At 31.2% G+C, this 22930-nt stretch overlaps 1 protein-coding gene across 1 annotated transcript in view; it reads right to left on the reverse strand.

Annotated features, from left to right (window-relative positions):
* Positions 1–22930, reverse strand: part of SMARCC1 (SWI/SNF related, matrix associated, actin dependent regulator of chromatin subfamily c member 1) — a 156631-nt gene that overhangs the window by 88731 nt on the left and 44970 nt on the right. The window contains exons 8-14 of the mRNA XM_001366884.5: positions 20517–20592; positions 11914–12039; positions 10950–11071; positions 9139–9263; positions 8166–8225; positions 5175–5212; positions 1316–1437 (exon numbers count right to left, since the gene is read on the reverse strand). Coding sequence (XP_001366921.1) covers positions 1316–1437; positions 5175–5212; positions 8166–8225; positions 9139–9263; positions 10950–11071; positions 11914–12039; positions 20517–20592 — 669 coding nt within the window. The remainder of the gene's footprint in view (positions 1–1315; positions 1438–5174; positions 5213–8165; positions 8226–9138; positions 9264–10949; positions 11072–11913; positions 12040–20516; positions 20593–22930) is intronic.

Raw genomic sequence — 22930 nt, forward strand, 5'->3', positions numbered from 1 at the left:
GGATTACATATATTATAAAATGGACAATGCTGACTACATAAATTCAACAGCTATTGCAGAAATAAAATTAATGAAACACTGGAAGTGAATCAGAAGAAAACGAAAAAATACTTAAGATTCATCCATAAATGTATGATGTCCAAAATATAAGAAATTGACAAAAACATATAACATTATTCAAAAGTAGGGCTCAAATATCAAACTTCAAAAGAAAATATATAAAGGACAATATTGTTAAAAAATTAAAAGATGGTTGAGATTTTACCTCATAATACATTATAGAACAGCAATGATGAAATATGGGATGTCAGGTACAGTAATATGTTTTTTTGTGAAGTTAAGAACTATCCAACTATTCTTTAAAACAAATTGGAAATATGTTCCCCCTATAAAAGAGACTAAACATTTAAGTATTTTGTCATCATGACCTAAAATTGAGGATATATTTAAGGAAGTTAAAGATATAAAAGACCAAAACATTCATAATAGTACCTGTACTGATAGCAAAGAATTGGAAACAAAATGAGTATTCATAAACTGAGGAATGACAGAACAAATCACGGTATATGAATGTAAGGGAAAGTTATTTCCACTGATAAATTACAAATCAGAAATTAAAAAAAAATTTTATGTACAAATGAAAGGAAAATCAACAGAGCAAAAGAACAATATACAGGGGTAGTTAGATGGCTCAGTAGATAAAGAACTAGTTCTAGAAATGGGAGGCCCTGGGTTCAAATGTGGCCTCAGACACATGTTATATGACTCTGGGAAAGTCACTTAACCCCCAATGCATACCCCTTAATACTCTTTGGCCTTTGAAACGATGCTTAGCATCGATTCCAGGACAGGAGGTAAGAGTTTAAGATTTAAAAAAGAATATACATGATGTAAATAAAGAGATGACCAGAAAGAAGTGGAATTTTAAGTGAAAAAAATTTTAACAAAAAAATAGGGAGCAGTAACACAACATCCCAATTCAATAAAAGGCAAGGTAACTATTAAGAATCAGAATATAGTATAGAGTGTCAAATGAAGTCACTGTTAGCTATTTCTTCTTCTTATTTAGTCATTTGTCACAAAAAAAGGAATCAATCTGAAAGGTAGAAATGTGTTAAAATGACTATAAATACAAATTGCCAAAAAATGTATTTTTTAAAGGAATTAGAAAATAATTTCCAGCACTAAGAATCACTTTTAATTCATCACATTCCTACTATTTCAACTAATGCTTATACAGATTTGTAGAACAGAATAGGCTACAAAACAAATAACTAGCATTTATTAAAGGTTATCACATACTACAGAGACTCACCAATTATAATCAAACCACGATGCATAACTGGGAATGATAATGTGATTTGTCTGCTCGGTTACATTGTCTTCACCAGGATCAATTGATCGACTCTGATCACCTTTGCTAGGATCCTCATCCTCCTAGTTAAAAGGAAAAGTTGGGAGTCAAAGATAGTAGTAAGTACATAAAGGTTTTAGAAATAAACCCAAATGTTAATCTGATAATTAACACAAAAGGAGGGAAAACTTTGCTGCTAGAACTAATACTTTCAAAAGAAATATGATAGCAACAATTGTACTTTAAAACATTATTTCCCTTGAGCTTCCAAACTTTCAAAATGCAGATGAGCTTTTGCTATTAGTCTGGTTCTATAAAGTAAATACTTATTGGTCTAACTATTAATGAAATAAATTAGCAATCTTAGTTTATTTTTTTGTATTATTATATTGGCATAATTCATCCATAGGCAATAAATATCACCCATTATTTTGTTTAGTCATGTTATATAACTATATTGTATAAATCTTATGTGTTTTCGTAGCTTGATTACCAGATATTAATGATTAATTTAAAAGGGATTTCTTTTCAACATTTACTCTTGGGTTATTATTGCTAAGAGATGCTAATGAGATCAATAGATTTATTCTGTAATATTCTACTTTACTAAAGCAATTAATCATTCCAATTAGTTTCTATGTTGATTCATGGCAATTCTGTAAAGAAACCATATAATCTAAAAATGAAAAAATAATTTGGTCTGTTTTGCTAATACTTTCTGCTTCCTCTTACCATCACTAGCTTTTCTAGAAAGTTGGAAAGGCAGCCAACTTTGTAGTCCTTCAGTATTTATTAGGAAATAAGTCAAAATTTATATAAAGTAAACAATAAGTTTTGAAGGTGAATATTGTCAACCTAAAAAGCTAGAATAAATTAATTTTTGTCAAAGGCTTTTTATATATACAGTTACTGACATCATCAAGCATTTTCTTTTTTAAAGAGTAATTATGCTCTCCCGAATTTGAAATATCATTTTAATTCTAATACATATATAGAATAGCATATATGTTACTATAGTCTCTTTATTAGTATTTTTAGAACATTGCATTAATATTCAGTAATGATCCTGACCAATATTTCTCTCCTTTCCTTACTTGGGTTAACTATAAGGACTAATAAAAAATTGTCTCTGATGATTACTTTATACATAATTATTACTCTCAACTCACCATATCCATTTTTGGTTTTAATACTTAGAATTTTCATTACTTTTGGATCATGTTTGGTTAAAGTTTGATTTTTTAGAAACAGGTTTTATGATTTCTAGTCTTTTGCACTCAATTTTATATATTTCTTCTTCAATTTTCAAGATTTTTACCTATGCTTTCTAGGATTTGTTCATGTTTTTGATTTTGTAACTATGCTATCAGTTCATTAATCCTCCCTATTTTTTCAAGATATTGCTTCCTTTTCAAAGGAATATTTTTGCTTAATCTCAAAATATTGGTATATTTTCTCAATCTACTCCAGGTTTTCCTAATGAAGCATGAGAAAAATAAAATAATTTCTCATGTTAATTAAGTCTAAGGGTATAATGCAGCTTTATGGCCATCGCAAGATCCAGGATGGGACTAAAACATCTCTGAAGATTATTTACAACTTATCGTTGTAGGGAGGCCGTTCTAACTGCAATGAAAGAGTGCTCTGAAAACACAGATAGATGGACAGAATTTTAAAAACTTAAGCAAAATGATGATGAGACACCATCCAAATTCATGGATAGGCTCATTGAGTCTCATCTTGAGACTCTTTTCCCTTGGCAGGGACCTCAAAAGGATCTCTCTCTTTTCCCTCTATCTCTCCCTTAATATCTTTTCTCTTTATTGTAACATAAACTATCATAAGATCCATTCTGACTTTAGCAATTTATTTTAGATTTAGTAATTAAATCCTTTGCGACCAAACTCTTAAATAATCAAGTCCAACTCTTTAAAAATTAACCCCTTTCCCCATTTACAATGGTATCATTGTATTTTTACATAATTATTATTTATAGAACTTCTATTTCAAATCATTCTTTCATTATTCAGAGTGAAATAATTAATTCTCTACAAAAGAAAGAACTCTAGCCCCAAAAAAGAGATAAATAAACCTCATGCTTTACCTTGAGAAAGGAGAGGAAATGGGGTACAATAGTTTCTTATGTTCTCAAGATATAGTTGCTGTGTTAATTTTTTTTCCTGTTTTTGTTACATGGAAAACTAGGGGGATTTGCACAGGTGACTAAATACAGAAAAGATCCTGATAGAAAAATGAAATACATCAATGAAATAGAAATTTACATTTTAAAAGATATCTCAAAAGACATTGATACATGGGTCGGATTGGCACATTGAAAAGGTTGTTTTAGTCTCAAACATCACTGACCAAGAAAAGAAAAATGATGGGCATGATTAAAACAGAAAACCATATTCATAGCTAATCACATGAATAATATAAGTGTTTAATTTTCAAAGAAGACACCAAAGAAATACTGCAGGTATGCTGTCACCCCACCAAATCTACTTCATAACCTATCTTTATTAATCTGTAGTTAAGAGGTAGAAATTTTATTCACTCCTTAAAATTACTATATGATCAGGCAGCAGAAAGTTCATTGGTCTTATTATGAATGAATTATCTTCATAGATACACCAATGATAAAATCTCAGTTTTCTAAAATTATTTAATAAAGGAGACAATCAATTAATAATAGCAACTAAAAATTACAACTTGTTTATTATGGTTAAGAAACAATGCTAATAAGTTTTGGTGATCATACCTGAATTCAGGTTTTCATGATATAAGCCCAGTGCTCTACTTACTGCACCATCTAAACAATCAGCATTTATTTGGATTTCTACATATAATTTCCAAATAGTTCTTATCAAAATGATAAATAGAAAAGGAATTTAGAAAGGAGCCAATTTGTTGGTAAGACTAATCAAAGAAAACAAATTGCAAATCTGTTTTCTTTGATTATTTATAGACTTCATAGATACCAACATTTTTTCTCAAAAACAACACAAGGAAATTAATGGGAAACTAATAGTAGAAGGGGAAGAAAAACAAGGGGGGAAAGCAACAAACAGAAGGGTAGGAAACAAAATAGCCTTTTCTATTAATAATTTTTAGAAACGTTTAAATAAAAAAGCAAAAGAAAAAATAGTATTTTGTAAATTTAACTTATACAGTTCAGAATAAAAATAGCAAATCTTATTCTCTAAGTAAAATAAATGTGTAGAGCAGAGTTTTGTAACATGGCATCTACAGAGCCCTAAGGGCTTTGTGGACAGATTTCAGGGAGGGTTCATGAACATATATTTATAAAAAATATTATACCTTTACTTGCCTTAACATCCATCTGAAATTTAACATTCAATCACTTATGAATATAAACAAAAAGTATCATTCCAAGGAAAGCTTTACAGACTTTACCTGACTGGCAGTGTCTATGACACACAAAAAAGGTTAAAAACTCTACTGTAAAAAATATTGGAGGAAAAAATATTGCTTCTTAAGAAATGATATGCAGTATACTAAGCAAAAGACTTCTAGGGTTCATTAAAATTCTAAGAAAAGTCATATTCAATATACATTTGTCAAATTTCTACCATAACATTTGTGGCAATGGCCTAATTTTTAACATACTGCTTTTTTTGAAAGAGTGAAGTGAACTAAAAAATACTTTTAGGGATCTTTTTCAAACAAAGAAATAAAGAACTTCCATATTCTCACCAGGAAAACAGAATAACTTTTCAGAAGTGTCTTCTTAATGTACTGAAGAGTTTTAGATTTGACTATTTTAAAATTAAAATGCTGTTAAAAATATTACTATTACCTTTCCTCCTGTTGTCACTGTTTCTTCATCCTGCTCATCTGCAAGACCAAACCAATGTTAATTAAGTATTATGAATGCTATCTGAATCTCTAAAGTTTAAATTATAAGTACATTTGAATAGATACAATTTTAATAATTGCTTGCTAATGTAATTTGTGATAGTCAAAGAACAAATAATCTTTAATATCCATAGTAATCTATTTAATCAGACTTGCAGAAAGAAATGGTGGCAGCAAAAATAAGCAGAAGAGAAAGAATAATTTTAAAAGTGGAAAAAAGGATATTTATACTCAATTTCCACTTAAAATAGTGTCTCTGCCAAAGGCCTGCTAATAGTAGTACATGAAGAGACTTGTTGAAAATTGTTCTCTCAATGTAAAGCTCAATTAAAACTTTGATGAAATGGCTAAAAAAATGTTAAAGAAATAAGAGAAGACAGAACATATCAACTACAATGAACAAAATCTTTAAGAGTGCTAAATAAGGCCTTCTATGTATCCATATTTATGTAGGAATACATAAGAGTCAAATGCTGAATTTCTACATAGGATTTCCTAAACCTTTAAAGCACTTAAGTAATTTATAATTCAACACATAAATCATTCTGCAAGGAATTCAAGAAAAACATTGCCAAAAGACAACTAGAGTTACAAAGTCAACCTGACAACATAAATAAAACATCTAAAGAAGCTTCTATATAATGCTGGGCAAATCAGGATATTAAAATATTACAAGTATCTACTTACAAACAAAAAAGATACACTAGAAACTTCCAATTAGGAAAAGAAAAAGGAATATCAGCTTTCTGAACTATTTTTTTTTTTATAGAATGCACTAGCAATAAAATAGTAATAACTAATTATCTGGTGCAAAAGCTAAAAGAAATGCAGTAGCAATAAAAAAAGAAATAATCAAAAAGCTATGGGGGGAAACAAATACTATACACATTGGCTGACATGAAAGTTGACTCAGAAAATTCTAGGGAATAAGTAAAAAAACTCTTCAAGAATGTTGTAGACCTAAGTATATATCCTTTTACCTGAGCAACATCATTATAGGGTCTGTATCCCAAAGAGACTTTTTAAAAAAGATAGGGAAGGTGGGGACTCTCTGTATGTACAAATAGCACTTCTTTTGTGGTGTTAAAGGATTAGAAATTGAGGGAATACCCATCAATTGGGGAAAAGAATGAATAAGTTGAGGCATATGTTTGTGATAGAATACTATTGCACTAAAAGAAATAATGACCAAGACACTTTCAGAAAAACACGGAAATACATATGAATTGATATATTCTGAAGTGAGCAGAACCAGGAAATCATTATACATAGTAATAGCAATGCTATAATGATGATCAATAGTAAAAGTCTTAGCTACTTTGATCGAGGCAATGATCCAAGACAATTCCAAAGGATCCATGAAGAAAAATGCTACCCATCCATCACAGATAAAACTGATGGAGTCTGTATTTAGATTGAATCAAACTTTTTAAATCTTTATTTTAAATGGGGATTTTTTGAGGGTCTGTTTTCTTTCACTACTTTGGTTAATATGGAAATGTTTTCTATAAATGCACATGTAAACCTATATTGAATTGCTTGACTTCTCAAGGAAAGGGGGGAGAAGGAAGAGAAAGAATTTGGAATTCAAAAGTTTTTAAAAATGAATATTAAAAAATATTTTACATACAATTGAGAAAAAATATGAAAATTTTCACAAAGAAATTAATAGCATTTCATGGATTTTATAGCTGTTAATGGAATTTTTGTTATATTTTCTGAAGATTTGTTAGTAAAATATGGAAAGGTAAATAATTTCTTTAAATACTTGCTAAAGCCATTTATAAATGCTAGCCAACATGAATACCAAAATATCTTTCAGGTCCTAATTTTTAATGGGAATAAAGACAGCAAAAAAATTGTAGGGTGGGAGATAAGGAAGTGGAGGAAAGGAGAAAAGGAAAGAGAAGGAAAAGGAGGAGAGGGAAGAAGGAGGAAAAAAACAAATGACCAAAAAAATTATGCATGTTTATCACTCATGCTTGTTTTTTCTAATTCATTCAAAAAGGAAACTTTCCCACATTAAGGAAAATCTCTGATTAAATAAGTAATTTTCATATGACACATCTTTTGATGAAAATTTCATCTTGAGCTGCCAAAAGTAAACCAAAGAAAGTTTATCAATCCTTACATAAATACTTGATTTAGATCTTAATGAAGATCTCATTATAATGGAACTCATAGCATGAGAAAAATCTGAGGGGAAGAGACATATTAGCAATCTATAAAAATGCGAAGGACTAACATGTTAAAAGAAATCCATTTGTTCTGCGTTCCATGAGAAGGCAAAATTAGAACTAATGGATGGAACAAAATGTGTACTTCTTTTATAAATGTAGTCATTATGAGAATTCAGGTCTCAATAAGAGTATACAATTTCCCAAATTAGTGAAAACTCAAATTTCCATGAAGTTTTACACGTCCTTTGTAGATAAAATTCGGATTGTAATTAACTGAAAGGGTGAATCTATTTCACAAAACTCTAGAATTAAATTTTATGCTTTTCAAAAGTGACTGCTAACGGATTTTAACTATTATATTTATGAAAAGTCACTTAACAATTCAATGTCAAATATCTGAGCAACAGTTTAGTTGACTTTGAAAAAGGAATATATAACAAAAATGGTTAGCATTTATATAGTTTTTAAAATTCTCTAAGCACTTAACATATATACTTATCTGATCCTCAAAATAACTCTGAGATAGGTGCTATTATTATTACTATTTAATAATCTTTCTGCAGCCTCAGTTTCATCAAAGTAACTTGAGTATGGTTATACATCTAGTAAATGCCTGATGTTGTATTTGATCTTGGTCTTACTGACACTACTATCTAAATGTCTATGTACCAAAAGAATATATTAAAATATAATACAGAGAGAGAGGACAAAAGGTTAATTTAAAGAAGTATAAGAAGTGTTTATATTTTTACCTAGATCTGCAACAGTTCCTCCTTTAACTGGTGTATTTTCACTGTCTTTCTTTGGGTTAACTGTAAGACAAAAGGAAACATTACAATATATATTTAAGAAACATTATACTTTATTAATTACCATTTATCTATTTAAGTACATAAATGTTGTCTTGCCCGGGAGTATTTAGACTCCTTAAGGATATTTTCTTTTTAAGGACATATTTCTTCAAAACAAGCATCTAGCATTATGGAAGTAAATAATAAATATTTGCTGAGGAAATGATTTTCTCCTTTTTTATTATGTTTCATTATAACTTATTTCAATTTACTATAGAATAATTGACTAAATCTTTTATCTTTCTACTTTCAACATATATAATATGAAAAGCTATTTTATGCACTACATATTGAGTAAGTTATAGGGTATATGATCTTAACAGATCAATGTAACCTAATAAAGTTCCAAAATTTCCTTTAATTTTCCTAATGTTAACTACAAGCATATTTAAGATTTTAGTTTCTAATTCCTTTGGAGGAATGAAATCCCTTAGTAAAAAGAGAGACACTTAGTGTACATTTCTGAAACTGAAGGTATCCTTCAAAAACTATAACAGGACATCATTGAGCTATTAGAAACAAGCAGCTAAATAGCAATGTTTTTTCCCCTTTTTGTATAAGATTCATATTTTTCTTCTTTTGCCACTACCCTCAAAAAAATCTAATTTTGTCAAGTATCTTTAAAAAAGCACCTTTCTGTTTTAGTATTTTTATTACTTCTAAAAGACTGTCAGAACTTACTATTAATTAAGCTACATTACACTGAACACATTAGCATATAACCATTACCACGCTTCAAAAAATATGGCTTTGAATACCAAGCCTTGTAGAAATATTCACAACTTCTAACATATTATGCTATAGTGAACGACGTGACACAAATTATTCAAATGATTTCTGCTATTTATAAAATCAAAGCTAAAAGAAATAATACCATTTTTAGGAAGTACCACTTCCTCTATATTAGGTACAGGCGTTGGATCTTCCATATCCTTAGTGAGATCTTCTTGTTCATCCTCTTCTTTCTGACCTCTCCTCTTCCCATAAAGACTAGCTTGTCTAAAACAGATTAGATGCACACATAATTAAATATATTACTGCATATAGCAAATTACTTCTAATGTTATATCTAATAATTAAGAAATAAAAATAATTCACATAAAAATATATCTTAATAATCAGTCCATCAAGCAGCAAACCTAGAGAAAAACATCCAAAATATTACTGTTGCACAAAATTCCAAGCATCTGGATTTTCAGAGCCCTACAACAGTATTATAGAATAACAGTATAAACAGGCCTATAACAGTATTATAAAGTGAACATTATATTTTCTCTGACCTACATCCACATTGACACAGCAATACATTTATAAAACTGTTTCTAAATAAACATAGATCTTCTTCCCTCTTCACTGAAAAGTTGAGGCACTATGGATGTAGAATGTTATAGACACCATTGGCACAATCCAAACAAGGCATCGTTTTGATGAATGGCTTTTTACCTTCTTTATAAAAAAGTTGTTAAAAGATGGCTTACTAACGAGGGCAAGGGGGGCTATACTTGGAAATGAATGGGATATTAAAAAAAAAGAGTAATATAAAGATTAGCTTACTACATCTTGCTACTTATACATGCCATTACAAAAAATGATAGTACAAACATTTAGTATATTATGAGAGCAGATGACAATTTTGGTTGCTCAATAAATATTTTTAGGGGCAAGATACTTAATATTTCACTTTGTAGTTGTTCAGTTCTATTTGTAATTTAAAGTCCTTTGATCACATCAAAATGATAAATGCCAAATGAGTGGGACAGAAATTACATGGTATGAAGGTCAAGGAACAGGAAGATCACCTTGGGCTGTGGCAGTCAAGGAAGGCCTCATGAAGAAGGCAGGATTTGACCAGTGCCTATGAGAAACAGGGTGGTGGGTTAGCAAGAATACTGGAATATACATCAGCAGACCTGGTTTATGGATTTATCACTGCCACAAGATAGTTAGGTGACCCTGGGCAATTCACTACAATTCACTATCATCTCTGGGGTTCTTTCTGTCTCCTGCTGTCAAAAAAAAAAGGAGTTAGACTACATCACCATAAAGGATCTTTTCTAGCTGTAAAATTATGATCCTATTCAATAAGTGTAAAGAAAGCAAAACCCTCTGGAAAGAGCTGTTCTGGGGACAGTTAAAAGGATGGCTTGGTTATAGAGGAGACTATGTAGGTGAATGAAGACAACAGTGAAAAAAAGGATTTCAAACACTTGTTCAATTTTTAGTGATGAAACATTAATCTTTTACAAATGGAACAAAATTTTTAAAGTATTCTGTTGTTATTGAACATAACAGAAAAACATGGGAAAGATAAAGCACATGATAAACATTCTGCATTAAGGAAAACTTTCAAATATTAGTACAAAGGACAGAGTTTGCAATCACAGGCTTTCTTCTTCCTTAGGTTTGACTTCTCAAATATGTGACCATTTGGAAATCAAAGTATATAATCCAGTATGGTGAATCACAAGTAGTCATGTATTCTGTAGGTAAAATCTTAGTTACAGAAATGTGGCCTTTTTTAGGTAACTTTTCCAAACTGTTTAAGTATACAAACCAAAAGATTTCCAAACCTAGAATGTAAACTGATTTTGATACTCTATAACGAAAATTCTAAGAAAGATAAAGGCATCTACCAATTCTTTGTACTTTCTTATAATATGATTTTACCTGTCTACCAATTCTTACCCTTTCTTTCCAGTCTTTTTCCTTGATTCAACAGGAGTAGGAGGAGGAGGAGAAGGTGAATGTTTTCTCTTTCTTGTACTTGCAGCCGCTTTCCTATCTCTTCTCTCAGGACTACGGACTGGCTAAAAAAATAAAAGGGGGAAAATTTTTTCATAAATACTAGTAGCATCTGGGGAAAGGAAAGTGGAATACTGGGGAGAGAAGGCCTATTCACATCTGAATTCCTACCATTTTCAATAGCCTTCAATATATGAGATTACAATTGTAGCAACACTGCTGTGGGATCTGAATATCATTGATTAAACAAGTTTTTTATAAAGTAAATTTGGAGTTCATGAAACTTTCCAAGAATTAATAAAAAGAGAAAGAAATGCATAGTATTAACCAATACTTTTTAAGATAATAGCATGTCTGGATTATAAATGTCAAAAAGAATGTTCAAAAAACATAAAAGTATGGATTATGAAACATATACATGAAACAAGTAATCTAGCATAAATCCTATCACTAATTTAGCCCTGTATTCCCAGTCTCACATTTTCACTCATCAAGTTCTTTATGAAATGGATATATTATCAGTCACTAACATGACTTTATCAAAAATATAATTAGGATTCATGAATGGTATGTCTGTTAATAGAGGGATTAACTCAGATTCTAAGCTATTAACTGCTACCTATTATTAAATGAAGAAATTTTCCAGTGAAGATTATATAGCACTAAGATGAGTTTTAAGATACCTAGCCCTGAACTTTATTTTTATCTATACTATGTTAATATCCCAACCAATTTACACAAAGATTCTCTGAGTGGAAGAACATTTGAATTACATTATACCAAATGAAGCAACAATTTGAATTTTAAAATTTGGCATTAAAAAAATAAATTCTTCAAAAATAAGGCAATATCATGCAAGTTATGCTCAACATGAAGAAAAAAGAAAATATGGAACTCTTAGTGGTACCTCTTCATTCTTTGTTGAGATGCGCTGACGAAAACTAACTGGTTTCTTGTTCTCATCAACCTCATAATCTTCTTCATTCATCCATTCATTGAAAATATCAGTGTCTAAAATCCATTTTGCATTCACCTAAAAAACAAACCACCTAGTTGCCATCTACACAAATAATAAACAGGTCCAGCTTATTCTTGCACTACATTGGGAAACCCAACATGGACAGAAAGCTCTAGAGTCAAATAACTCAGTGTGCTGCCTTAGAAAGAGCTAGGAAGACTGGGAATTAAAAGACCTAGTTGAGCCCAGGTTTGCTTCTGACTAGATATGACTTCAGTCCTGTAACCTGAAAAAGTCCTTTTCCCTGCTAACTACAATAAGAAAGCACTTAGCAGGTCTCTGATAAGAAAAAATGTCTAGAAAAAATTGTAAATCTTGGAAATAAGGGCATGAGACACAAGTGAAAGAGAAATAACAATACATAACTGATGAGCAAAAAATAGGAAATAACATCAAAAACAATATATCAAGCAATATAAAAGTAACAAAATACATATGAAATTCTATTACCTTGTTCAAATTAAAAGCCAATAGAGATGTTGGCAAAGTAGCAACATGTTATGCATATGCCAATGTGAAAATCTATGCTCTTGAGGAGGAAAGAATAGCAGAAGTACAAAAGAAATTACACACACACAACTCAACAGGAGGATGGGAGGGGAAGAGACTTTTTATTTTACATTCTTTTTAATATTATTTTCATTTTTGAAACATTTAATGCAGCATATTTTGTGGTATGATCAAACCGGATGCTATCAATTAGGAAAAGGTTAAAAGTTTATGACATATAGGGACATCTAAGGGGTTAAGTGGTTGAGATCCAGGCCCAGAGAGAAGGGGTACTATGTTCAAATTTGACCTTAGACACTTTCTACTGTATGACTCTGGGCAAGTCATTTAATTCCAATTGCTCTTTTGCCTTGGAATCAATACTTAATATTGATTCTAAGATGGAACATAAAGACTTTAAAAAATATATTATGAATTGACTAATACTGTTATATAAAAAAGAACTGAATAAGATCAATTCCTATAGAGGATGGGATTTTACCATGGACTTAAGAGAAACCAGCAGGTAGAAAAAAGGAAGTAGACCAGCAGTTGTCAACCTCTCAATTTGTAGCAATGAGAATACATAATGCATAACAGGTATTTACATTCCGAATCATAACTGTAGCAAAATTACAGTTTGAAGTAGCCACCAAAATAATTTTTTGGTTTGGGGTCACTGCACATGAGGAACTGTATTGTGGGGTCACGGCATTAGAAAGGTTGAGAACCACTGAAGTAGACCATTCTAGCATGGATAACAGCCAGAGAAAATGTCTGGAGATTAAAGATATGACTGTCTTGTACATGGAACATCAAGGAGGCCAATGTTACCAGATCAAAGAGTATGTGTAAGAAGACTGAAAAAAATGGGGGAATGCTACCTTTGTTATAAATAGATTTGAACACCACATATAGGATTTTGTATTTAAACTTGGATGCAATAATACAAAGCCACTGGAATTTACTGATTGTTATACTGAGGAAACTGAAGCAAACACACTATAAATGAATCAATAGAATAATAGCTAGTGTGTTTAAAGTTCAAAGGAGTTCTTAATTCCAGATCAAGCAGTTTATACACACACATAGGCTGACTTGATTAATTTTATAATTACTTAAATTTAGTGAAGTTACTTTGTATATCTCTAAGTTGAACTCTGGGTAATCTGACTGGAATAGCCACACATTTTTATATTAGTTTAGGTTATATTATTACTATATAGATATGGCCTAATTTTGCAAAACAAAATTTCTTTAAATATTTTCTATTTTATGCTATTCTTTATTATATAAAAAATGTTATTTTGGTATTAGATAAATATAGAAATGTTTTATGAATTTAGTAATTACCTTGAACTGAATTTTTCTATCACTTCTTCCTGGGATTTTTAAGTTAATTCATGAAAAGAGTAATGACTTCTCCAGGTTTCTTTTTTATCTATTTCACTGATGCAATTAATTTAATTAAATTTCATTGAATTGCTAACCGTAATAACATTTAAAATTATGATCTTTCTGGTTTCATATCCAATACTTTCTCCACCTAGCACTTATGATATTGGATATTTTGTCCATACTAGTTTTTCTTACATTTTAGGAAAAGAACAAAGGAAACAATGGGCACTCTTGCTTTTGGGATGGCTGATTCCAGTATATTTCCATTAAAAACAATAGCTTTGAGGTTTTGATATATTACTAGACATACTGAGGGAAAAGCTTTTTATTTTTAAGACTGTTAGGAGTTTCTTTAATTTTTTTAATCATAAAAGGATTCCCTATATCTACTGTTATTATGAGGTTTATTATTGCTAATATCTTGTGATACTTTTAATAATACAATGGTATTATAATATTTTGCTATATTCCTGATGTCAAACTTGGTCTAAGTGAATTATTTTGTAAATATATATGTGTGTATATATTCTACAGTATCTTTGCTAGTACCTGTATAACATTTTTGAAAGCTATAATCATTAATGATACTAATAGTTTTCTTTTTCTGGATTCCCTCTATCTAATTTCATAGTCAATTCTCTTTCTCAATTACAAAAACAAACAGGAACATTCACCTGAGGATTGCTTTAGGTACACAGCACAAATTTTGTTATATAGTACACCTTTATTTATTTTTGGTTCAATTTATCTAGTTCTAATAAGGGAAGATTAAGGTCCCCCCACTAATATGGTTTTACTATTTCCTCCTTAAGGTCCTTTAGTTTCTCCTTTAAGAATCTGGATGCCATACCTTTTGGTGAATATATGCAGAGTACAGATATTTCTTCATTATTCATACTGGTTTTCATCAAGACGTAATTCTCTTCCTTATCTCAAATTTATTTTTACTTTAGCTTTGTCTAAGATCTTAATTTCTACTCTTTCCTTCTTTGGCTCAGTTGGAGCCCAGTAAATTCTGCTCTACTCTCTTACCTATGTATGTCTACTGCCTCAAGTGTGTTTCTTGTAGATAACATAAGGTAGAATTCTGGTTTTTAATCTATTCTGCTAACCACTTCCTTTTCATGGGTGAGTTCATCCCATTAATAGTTATGATTACTGTCTGTGTATTCCCCTTCATTTTGACACTCCTATCTTTTCTCTCTTTCAAAACAAAACAAAACAAAACAAAAAACCCCACTTACCTTCCATCTTAGAGTCAATACTGTGTATTGGTTCTAAGGCAGAAAAGTGTTGAGGGCTAAGCAATGAGGGTTAAAGTGTTATGGGTCACATACCTAGGAAGTGTCTGAGGTCAGATTTGAACCTAGGACCTTCCATCTCTAGGCCTGGCTCTCAATCCACTGAGTTACCCAGTTGCCCCGATAGTAACAATTTTTAAGAGTTACTGATATCATCTCATATAGGAATACAAGTCATTTGACCTCACTGAGTACCTTAAAATGTATTTTCTTTCTTAATTACATTTTTTGTGATTCTCTTAAAGTTCTGTATTTGGGAATCAAATTTTCTGGTTAAGTCTGGTATGCTGCTTCAGAAACTCAGATGTCCAAATTTCATCTATTTTATTAAATAAACACACTTTCCCCTGTAAGAATATAATCAATTTTGCTGGGTAGTTGATTCTTGGTTGTAGATCCAATTCCTTTGCTTTCCGGAATGTTATATTCCATGCCTTACGGACCTTCAGTATGGACACAGCCAGGTCCTATGTAATCCTGACTGTGACTCCATGATATCTGAATTCTTTCTTTCTAGCATTTTATAGTATCTTCTCCTTGGTCTGGAAGTTCTTGAACTTGGCTGTAACATTCCTGGGTATTATGATTTGGAGATTTAACACAGGAGGTGATATGTGGATTCTTTCAATCTCTACTTTACCCTCTTGTTAAAAAATAGCAGGGCAGTTTTCTTGGATAATTCCCTATAGAATGATGTCCAGGCTTTTTCTTTGGTAATGATTTTCAGATAGTCCAATAATTCTTAAATTGTCTCTCCTGGAACTATTTTCCAGGTCAGTTGCTTTATCAATGAGGTATTTAATATTTTTTTTTCAATTTATTCATTCTTTTGATTGTTTATAGATTCTTGCTGCCTTGTGAAGTCACTTTCTTCTAATTGTTCAATTCTAATTTTTAGACTAAATTTTATCACTGAATTTTTGATTCCCTTTTCCTCAATCTATTTTTCTTTATAAGTCATTGTTATTATCTTTTACTTTCTTTGCCTCATCTTCAAGCTGGTCAATTCTGGCTTTAAAGGTGCTATTTTCTTGTTTTGGTTCATGTGCCTCTGTTTCCAGATGACATACATTGTTTTTTAATTCCATTTCCTTTTTTCATTAACCTCTTTTTTTTTCTCTTTAACCTCTATTTGTTTTTTCAATTTTTTTTTTAGCTCTTCCAGAGCCTGAGTCAAATTCCCTGGAGTTTCTAAGGTTTTGCTTGCTGTTCTTTTGTTCTCCTCTGTTCCATTTGGTCTCATTCATTACCTTTTTTCTTTTTCTGCTTATTCATATTTTTTCCTTCTTTCTCCCTCCTTATGGGATGTATTCTTGCTTCTCTATTTGTTTGCTGGATATGCGAGGTTGAGCTTTTCTTTCATTAAGAGGCTTATTCTCTGCTCTGCTGGTAAACTGGGTTAGGCGAGTTGAGCTGATGTGTTGTATTAATGTGCCCTTAGGCCAAATCTTTCCCAGCTACTGGCAGAGGCAGAAAGCATGGAGGCTACACAAGGTCCTCCCCTCTGTGCCTCCCTGCCAATTGCCAAGTCAGAGCCCCAAGCTTCCAGTGGTGGTACCAAGGTACTCCAATGTGGTCACCACCTTCACCCTGGAATCCCAGTCAGCCTGGGTCCTACTGCTGGTCTCAGTGCAGTTCGGGAGGGGTGTTGGATCTTTCCCTTATACCTGAGAATTCAACTTTTTCTGCAAACCGAATTCAATAGAAGAGATCTGTGGTTCTGTCCTGTTGTTGAGTATATGGCCTTCTGTCTTTTTTCAAGAACTTATTTTTGCTATTAGTGTAGAATGAAAGTCATAGAGCATTTGACTTTTGCTGTTTCTAAGCCACCATCTTGACTCTACTATTTTCTTTAACATAATTATTTCTTTTGTTACTATGACCAGTTCTACAATATTATTTGGCCTCTGATTATCTAAATATTTGGCTGTTTTTCCTTATTTTTTAAATTTGCTCAATAGGAGAATTCTTTTAATTTTTATGCTTTTCTATATCTGCTTATTTAGTTATAATGAACTATCTCTTTAATTTTTGGAGGAAATGCAAAATACACACAGTTCCAAATACTGAGTTCTTTACTACATCTGTTTGTTACTTTTATCTACTTTACTGTCAGTTTCAAGTTCATTTGATGATTCTTGATTGAAAATGTAGTTATGTTTTGGTAAAGTTATGCCATGACCCCATGTACTTTATTTTTGAGACTTAATCCTGAAATTATAGAAGAGTTCTACAAATTATTTTACCTTTTTTAAACCAGTATCATCTGTCTTAGAATCTATACATAGTATTATCAGTTCAAAGGGAGAATAATAGTAAAGGCTAGGCAATTTAAGCTAAGTAATTTTCCCAGGGTCACACAGCTAGGAAGTGTCCAAGAACAGATTTTAACCTAGCTACTCCTAATTTATTATTATCTTTTAAAGTTGTATGAAGTCCTTCTTAGAAATTTAATTGGTTTAATGTGTTAAGTATACAAATTTATTGACATAGTACTTTTTAGCATATAATCTCAATCCAACAGAAGTATAGGATTCTACCTCCAGTTATTTGCATCTTTATTTCTGCTATGTCTCTTGTCTCAATGTCACTTATTACATAATACTCAATGAATTTTGGCAAGTCAACTTTCGAAAGTTTTATATGAACATCTTAATATTTCTTCCTGATATTGGTTAAAATTGTCTAGTAACACTGATGATTTCTGCGTATGTATTTTGCATCTACTACTTTACTGAAGCGATACTGCCTTAGTATCTTGGTTGATTATCTAGGATATTCTAAGTTTCCTCTATCATAACCTGACTTATTATATAGAACTGTCCCCTCTGTCAATGTTTATAAATTTAAATTTATTCTTCATTTTTCCCCTATAAGTAGAATTCTGGAACAATGTTAAACAATATTAAATATAGAAATCATTATTGCTTTATATTTTTAGTACAGAGAAAGTTTTTCCATTGCAATTTTGCCAGCTATTCCATGTCTATTATTTTGAGTGATTCTAACATGAGTACTACATTTTTGTTTTTTTCCTACAAACAATAAAATGATTAAGAGGTATTGGTTACTTTTCATTTCAAAAATGAATTACTGCTACATATTCACCATTTAGAGATTTCATTTAAAATTTGTCAATGTTCATTAATAAAATTTGAATAATTCTTTCTTTCTTTTTTAACTCTTACCTTCTGCCTTAGAATGGCAGATGAGTGCTAAGGGTTAGGCAATGTGTGTGAAGTGACTTGCCCAGGATCACACAGCTAAGAAATGTCAGAGGCCAATTTTGAACCTAGAAATTCCCATCTCTAGGTCAGGCTCTCAATCCAGTCAGCTACTCCTTTACAATTGTCTTTCTGACTGGCTCTCCATGGTTTAAACAAAAGATATTTTTTTTCCAAAAAGTAGGTTTGGGGGGAAGCTGGGTAGCTCAGTGGATTGAGGGCCAGGCCAAGAGATGGGAGGTCCTAGGTTCAAATCTGACCTCAGACACTTCCAGCTGTGCGACCCTGGGCAAGTCACTTAATCCCCATTGCATAGCCCTTACCATTTGGTTAAAAAAACAAGAAAAAGTAGGTTCGTAGAGTGCCTTCTATCTCTAACTTTTTACAATATTGATATTTTTGCTCATTAAATGTTTTATATAAAGTCATTAAATGTACTATATTAAGCTCTTCAGGCATAAGAAGTCTTTTTTTTTTTAAACATCATTCTTGACTTGCTCTATTCTTTTTCCTTAGATTGAGTTGTATAAGATCTCTATTTCCCATTTTGATTGGTTTGAATGTTTTATATTTTGGGAGATATTCATTCCCTTCCTTTGAATGCTCAGTTTTGCTGGCATGATTGTGTATAGTATGGTCCGGACAATTCTTTCCTCCTTCTTGCTCTTTCATCTTGTTCATTTATTTTGGCAATTTAAATTTCCTTCATTTTTTTCTTGATGAATTTACCTAACATTTTTGTTAATGATCAGTCTTTTCAAAATATTAGTTGTTTATTCTGTAATAGAATGGATTTTACTCCAACTGTTTCAAATTTGTCTATATTTTTCAGAATTTCTTCTTTGGTATATGTTTTTGGGTCACTGATTATTTTCATTTTCTAGTCTTTTCACAGGATGCTCATCTAACTGATCTTGTCTTTTATTATTTTATTAGTTAAATTTTCAAAGATGTAAATTTTCTTGTAAGGTTTGCTTTAGAAGCATTTCATCAGAGGTGGCATCCCATTTTATTACGTTTTTAAAAATATTATTATTCACATTATTAATCATTTGACCTATTCATTCAGGATTTCATTAGTTTCTATATAGATGTGTAATTCCTTTATTAATTACCCATGTAATTATAGACTAATTAAGCACATTATAGACTAGATTATCACTTTATATTTTTTCTGGTTCTTTTAAGCACATGATCTATTTATGAAAAGGTATCAGAGGATACGGAGAAATCTGTATATGTTGATTTTTCCAATCAAAAGCTACCAACATTTGGTCAAATCTTATTTTTCCATCTTTTCTTTCAGTAGGATTGATTTAGCTCTAATACAAAAATGTTAAAAGTTTTCTACTAATTTTCATGTCTTCTATAATACACCTTTATATTTTAAGTGATGCCACATGGTTGCAAATGAACTAAAAAAAAAATAGAATCCCAGAAGAATCAAATTTGTAGATATTCAAAAGGGCAATGGAAAGATTACAGATGCATGAAGGTTACACCATACTAATAATGACATTCAGTAAGTTGTGTAAAAAACCATCATTAAGGATTCCAATGAACAGAGAAGATGTGAATGGTATCAAAAATGAGATATAAAGGAAGGAAAATCCAAATGCTTTTGTAGCCCTAATAATGTTAAAAACAGAAATGCCTCTAGCAGGGTAAACAGTAATAGAACATTAATAGAAATTCATAAACAGAAATTATACAACATGAAATGGTATAGATATGCTTTAATATGTTCTGTGGAAGGGATCCATTATGACACTGAAGTAGTACAATTTATAAGATTATAAGAGAGAAGCAGGCAAATGAATTTGCTAAATACAGAAAGGACTTAATCTCAAGTGAATCCCAGATAGTAAGCTCTTTCCCTTAACCTCAAGGAATATGTTAATTAATTTGATTCTTGAATTTTTCGAACCTCTTTGGAAATGTTTCAAACCAAAAAATAAAGTTGTAACTTTGACAGAGAAAGCATAAAATGTCCACTCACTTTTAAAACTTCCCAAAAAACAGTTAGGAAGAACATTTGAATAACACTTCAGAACATTTTAAGAGTATGAGATATACTCACTTTCCATGGTTTTTCTGGAATGGGAGGATCCTCAATTTCAGCATCAATATCACTAGCATGGACCCAAGTATCATAGCTAAAGAAAAATTAAAAATATATATTATTCTACAGGTCCATCTAACTTTAAAATAACAACAATGAACACATACTGAAGAATCAAACTGACAGAAAATTGTAGCACAAACATAATTTTATTAAGTCAGATGTGATAAATATTATTTGTGGAACCTTTTATAAAACTAAACGTAGAAGAGAAAATAATTTGTCTTTTTTGCTAAATTATTTGAGATTTTAACCTATTCAGGTTATATAAAATGTCTCTCTCTTGAATTTTAATCAACTACTTCTTTCTCAAAGAGAAAGCAGTTAATAAGGATCAACTAAGAAGAAAATATAAAATTAACAGAATAGTCTAGGAACAAGGCTGTATGTTATGATTTTACTGTGAAGGGATTAGTGTTGATTACCAAGTCTTCATAGGTGGACAAATTAAGTCTAAGCAAGTAGGTTTAATTAAAAATGATGACTGAGGAGCAGTTTCCATTGGGCAATGGAGTTAATCCACAGGATATCTTTCACAACCAGAGATATTTAAATATATATCTGTTTATAAACATATCATTATCATGTAATTTTTTTGGAATGAAAGGTAATTTCCAATATTAAGAAGATGAAAAGGATTTAGGAATGCTTCCCCAAGCTCATAAGAGAATATGAATACCTACAAGAAATACAAGAAAAAATTTTAAAAAGAAAGTCAGAAAGTAAAGACTCTATAGAAGAAAAATGAAACCAATAGCAAAGGGTCAGCAAGGGGAAAAATATAGGAGAAGAAAATAATGTATAATCTTTCATAGTTACATAGCATTTATAAAGTGACATGATAAGATACATGTAATTTCTGAAGAAAAAGTCAGATTCCAAGCACAAGTAACATGCATAGGAGACAGCAAATTTAAAGAAAGTCATTATGAGTCCTACAAAATGAAGTTATGCAGAATGACTGGTATGACAGACCTAAAATAAGCCAGCTAAAGAGGAGTGTGATATTTGCTAGGAGATATAAGTAGAAAGACAGTAAGTTATTGTCTAAAGAATTTCAAAAACTTAGGATACTAAAAGGGATAAAATCCGTGAGATAACAGTGACTCTGACAAGATGTAACTAAAGTAGATTAAAAAAGGAAGTCAGTAGAGCTTAAGAGGAATTGTGTGATCTTATGTCAAAGCAGACATCAATGTATGAATGCTTTAGCACTCAAAAATTATCACAAAAAAGGGATAAAAGGGAAAAATCATGAGTAACATACTTAAATAACTAAAAATAGATGGGAGTGATTGAAGGTAAATGAATGAATTACAATAACAATGGGAAAAGGCTGGATTGAATGAACAAGGCACATATAAACACTTCCTTAATCTTTGTTTCAGAGAGTAACGGTGGCCTCAAAAAAGAGAAGGATGTGGTATCACTAAGAGAAAATTTGGTTAAAAATTAAAAAAAGAAATAGAGAGTATGTTGTTAGTTTGTATCAGCCTATTAAAAATGTTAAACTAGCATTGCAAAAGGTATAAATGAATGGGCTCCTAGAAAGTGAGATTAACCCACCTCCATTGGAAATGGCATAAAATTGGAAACTGAGGAGATGTCCATCAAATGAGGAATGGGTGAACAAGTTGTGGTTTATGATTGTGATGGAACAGTATTGTGCTATTATGAAATGATAAGTAGGGGCACCTGGATGGCTCAGTTAATAAAGTATGAGGCCCAGAGACAGAAGATTCTGAGTCAAAATGTGGCTTCAGACACTTCCTAGTTGTGATCCTGGGCAACTCAACTTATTCCCCATTGCCTAGTCCTTCTTATACATTATATATATATATATAAGATATATACATCTTATACATTAGAACCAACACATAGTATTGATTATAAGATGAAAGGTAAGGATTAAAAAAAAAAAGGTGAGATGATTCAGAATGTGACGAGAAGAAATAGAGTTGATCAGAATGGTCAAAAGGATTCAGCAAGAATTAGAAGAAATATACATATAGAGTTTATATCAAGAGCACTGATAAGGGGCAGCTGGGTAGCTCAGTGTATTGAGAGCTAGCCCTAGAGATGGGAGGTCCTAGGTTCAAATCTGGCCTCAGACACTTCCTAGCTGTGTGACCCTAGGCAAGTCACTTGACCCCCATTGCCTAGCCCTTACCACTCTTCTGCCTTGAAGCCAATACACAGTATTGACTCCAAGATGGAAGGTAAGGGTTTAAAAAAAAAAAGAGCACTGATAGCCTTGTAAACACTGGGAGAAGGCCAAGCAGAATAAAGAATTTCAAAATCACATTATTAGAGGACAAAGTAAAAGAAGCAGACTAAATGTTTCTATCTATGTGGTTCCTGAGAACATACTA

This window comes from Monodelphis domestica, chromosome 7 (assembly GCF_027887165.1).
Source record: "Monodelphis domestica isolate mMonDom1 chromosome 7, mMonDom1.pri, whole genome shotgun sequence".
Lineage (NCBI taxonomy): Eukaryota > Metazoa > Chordata > Mammalia > Didelphimorphia > Didelphidae > Monodelphis > Monodelphis domestica.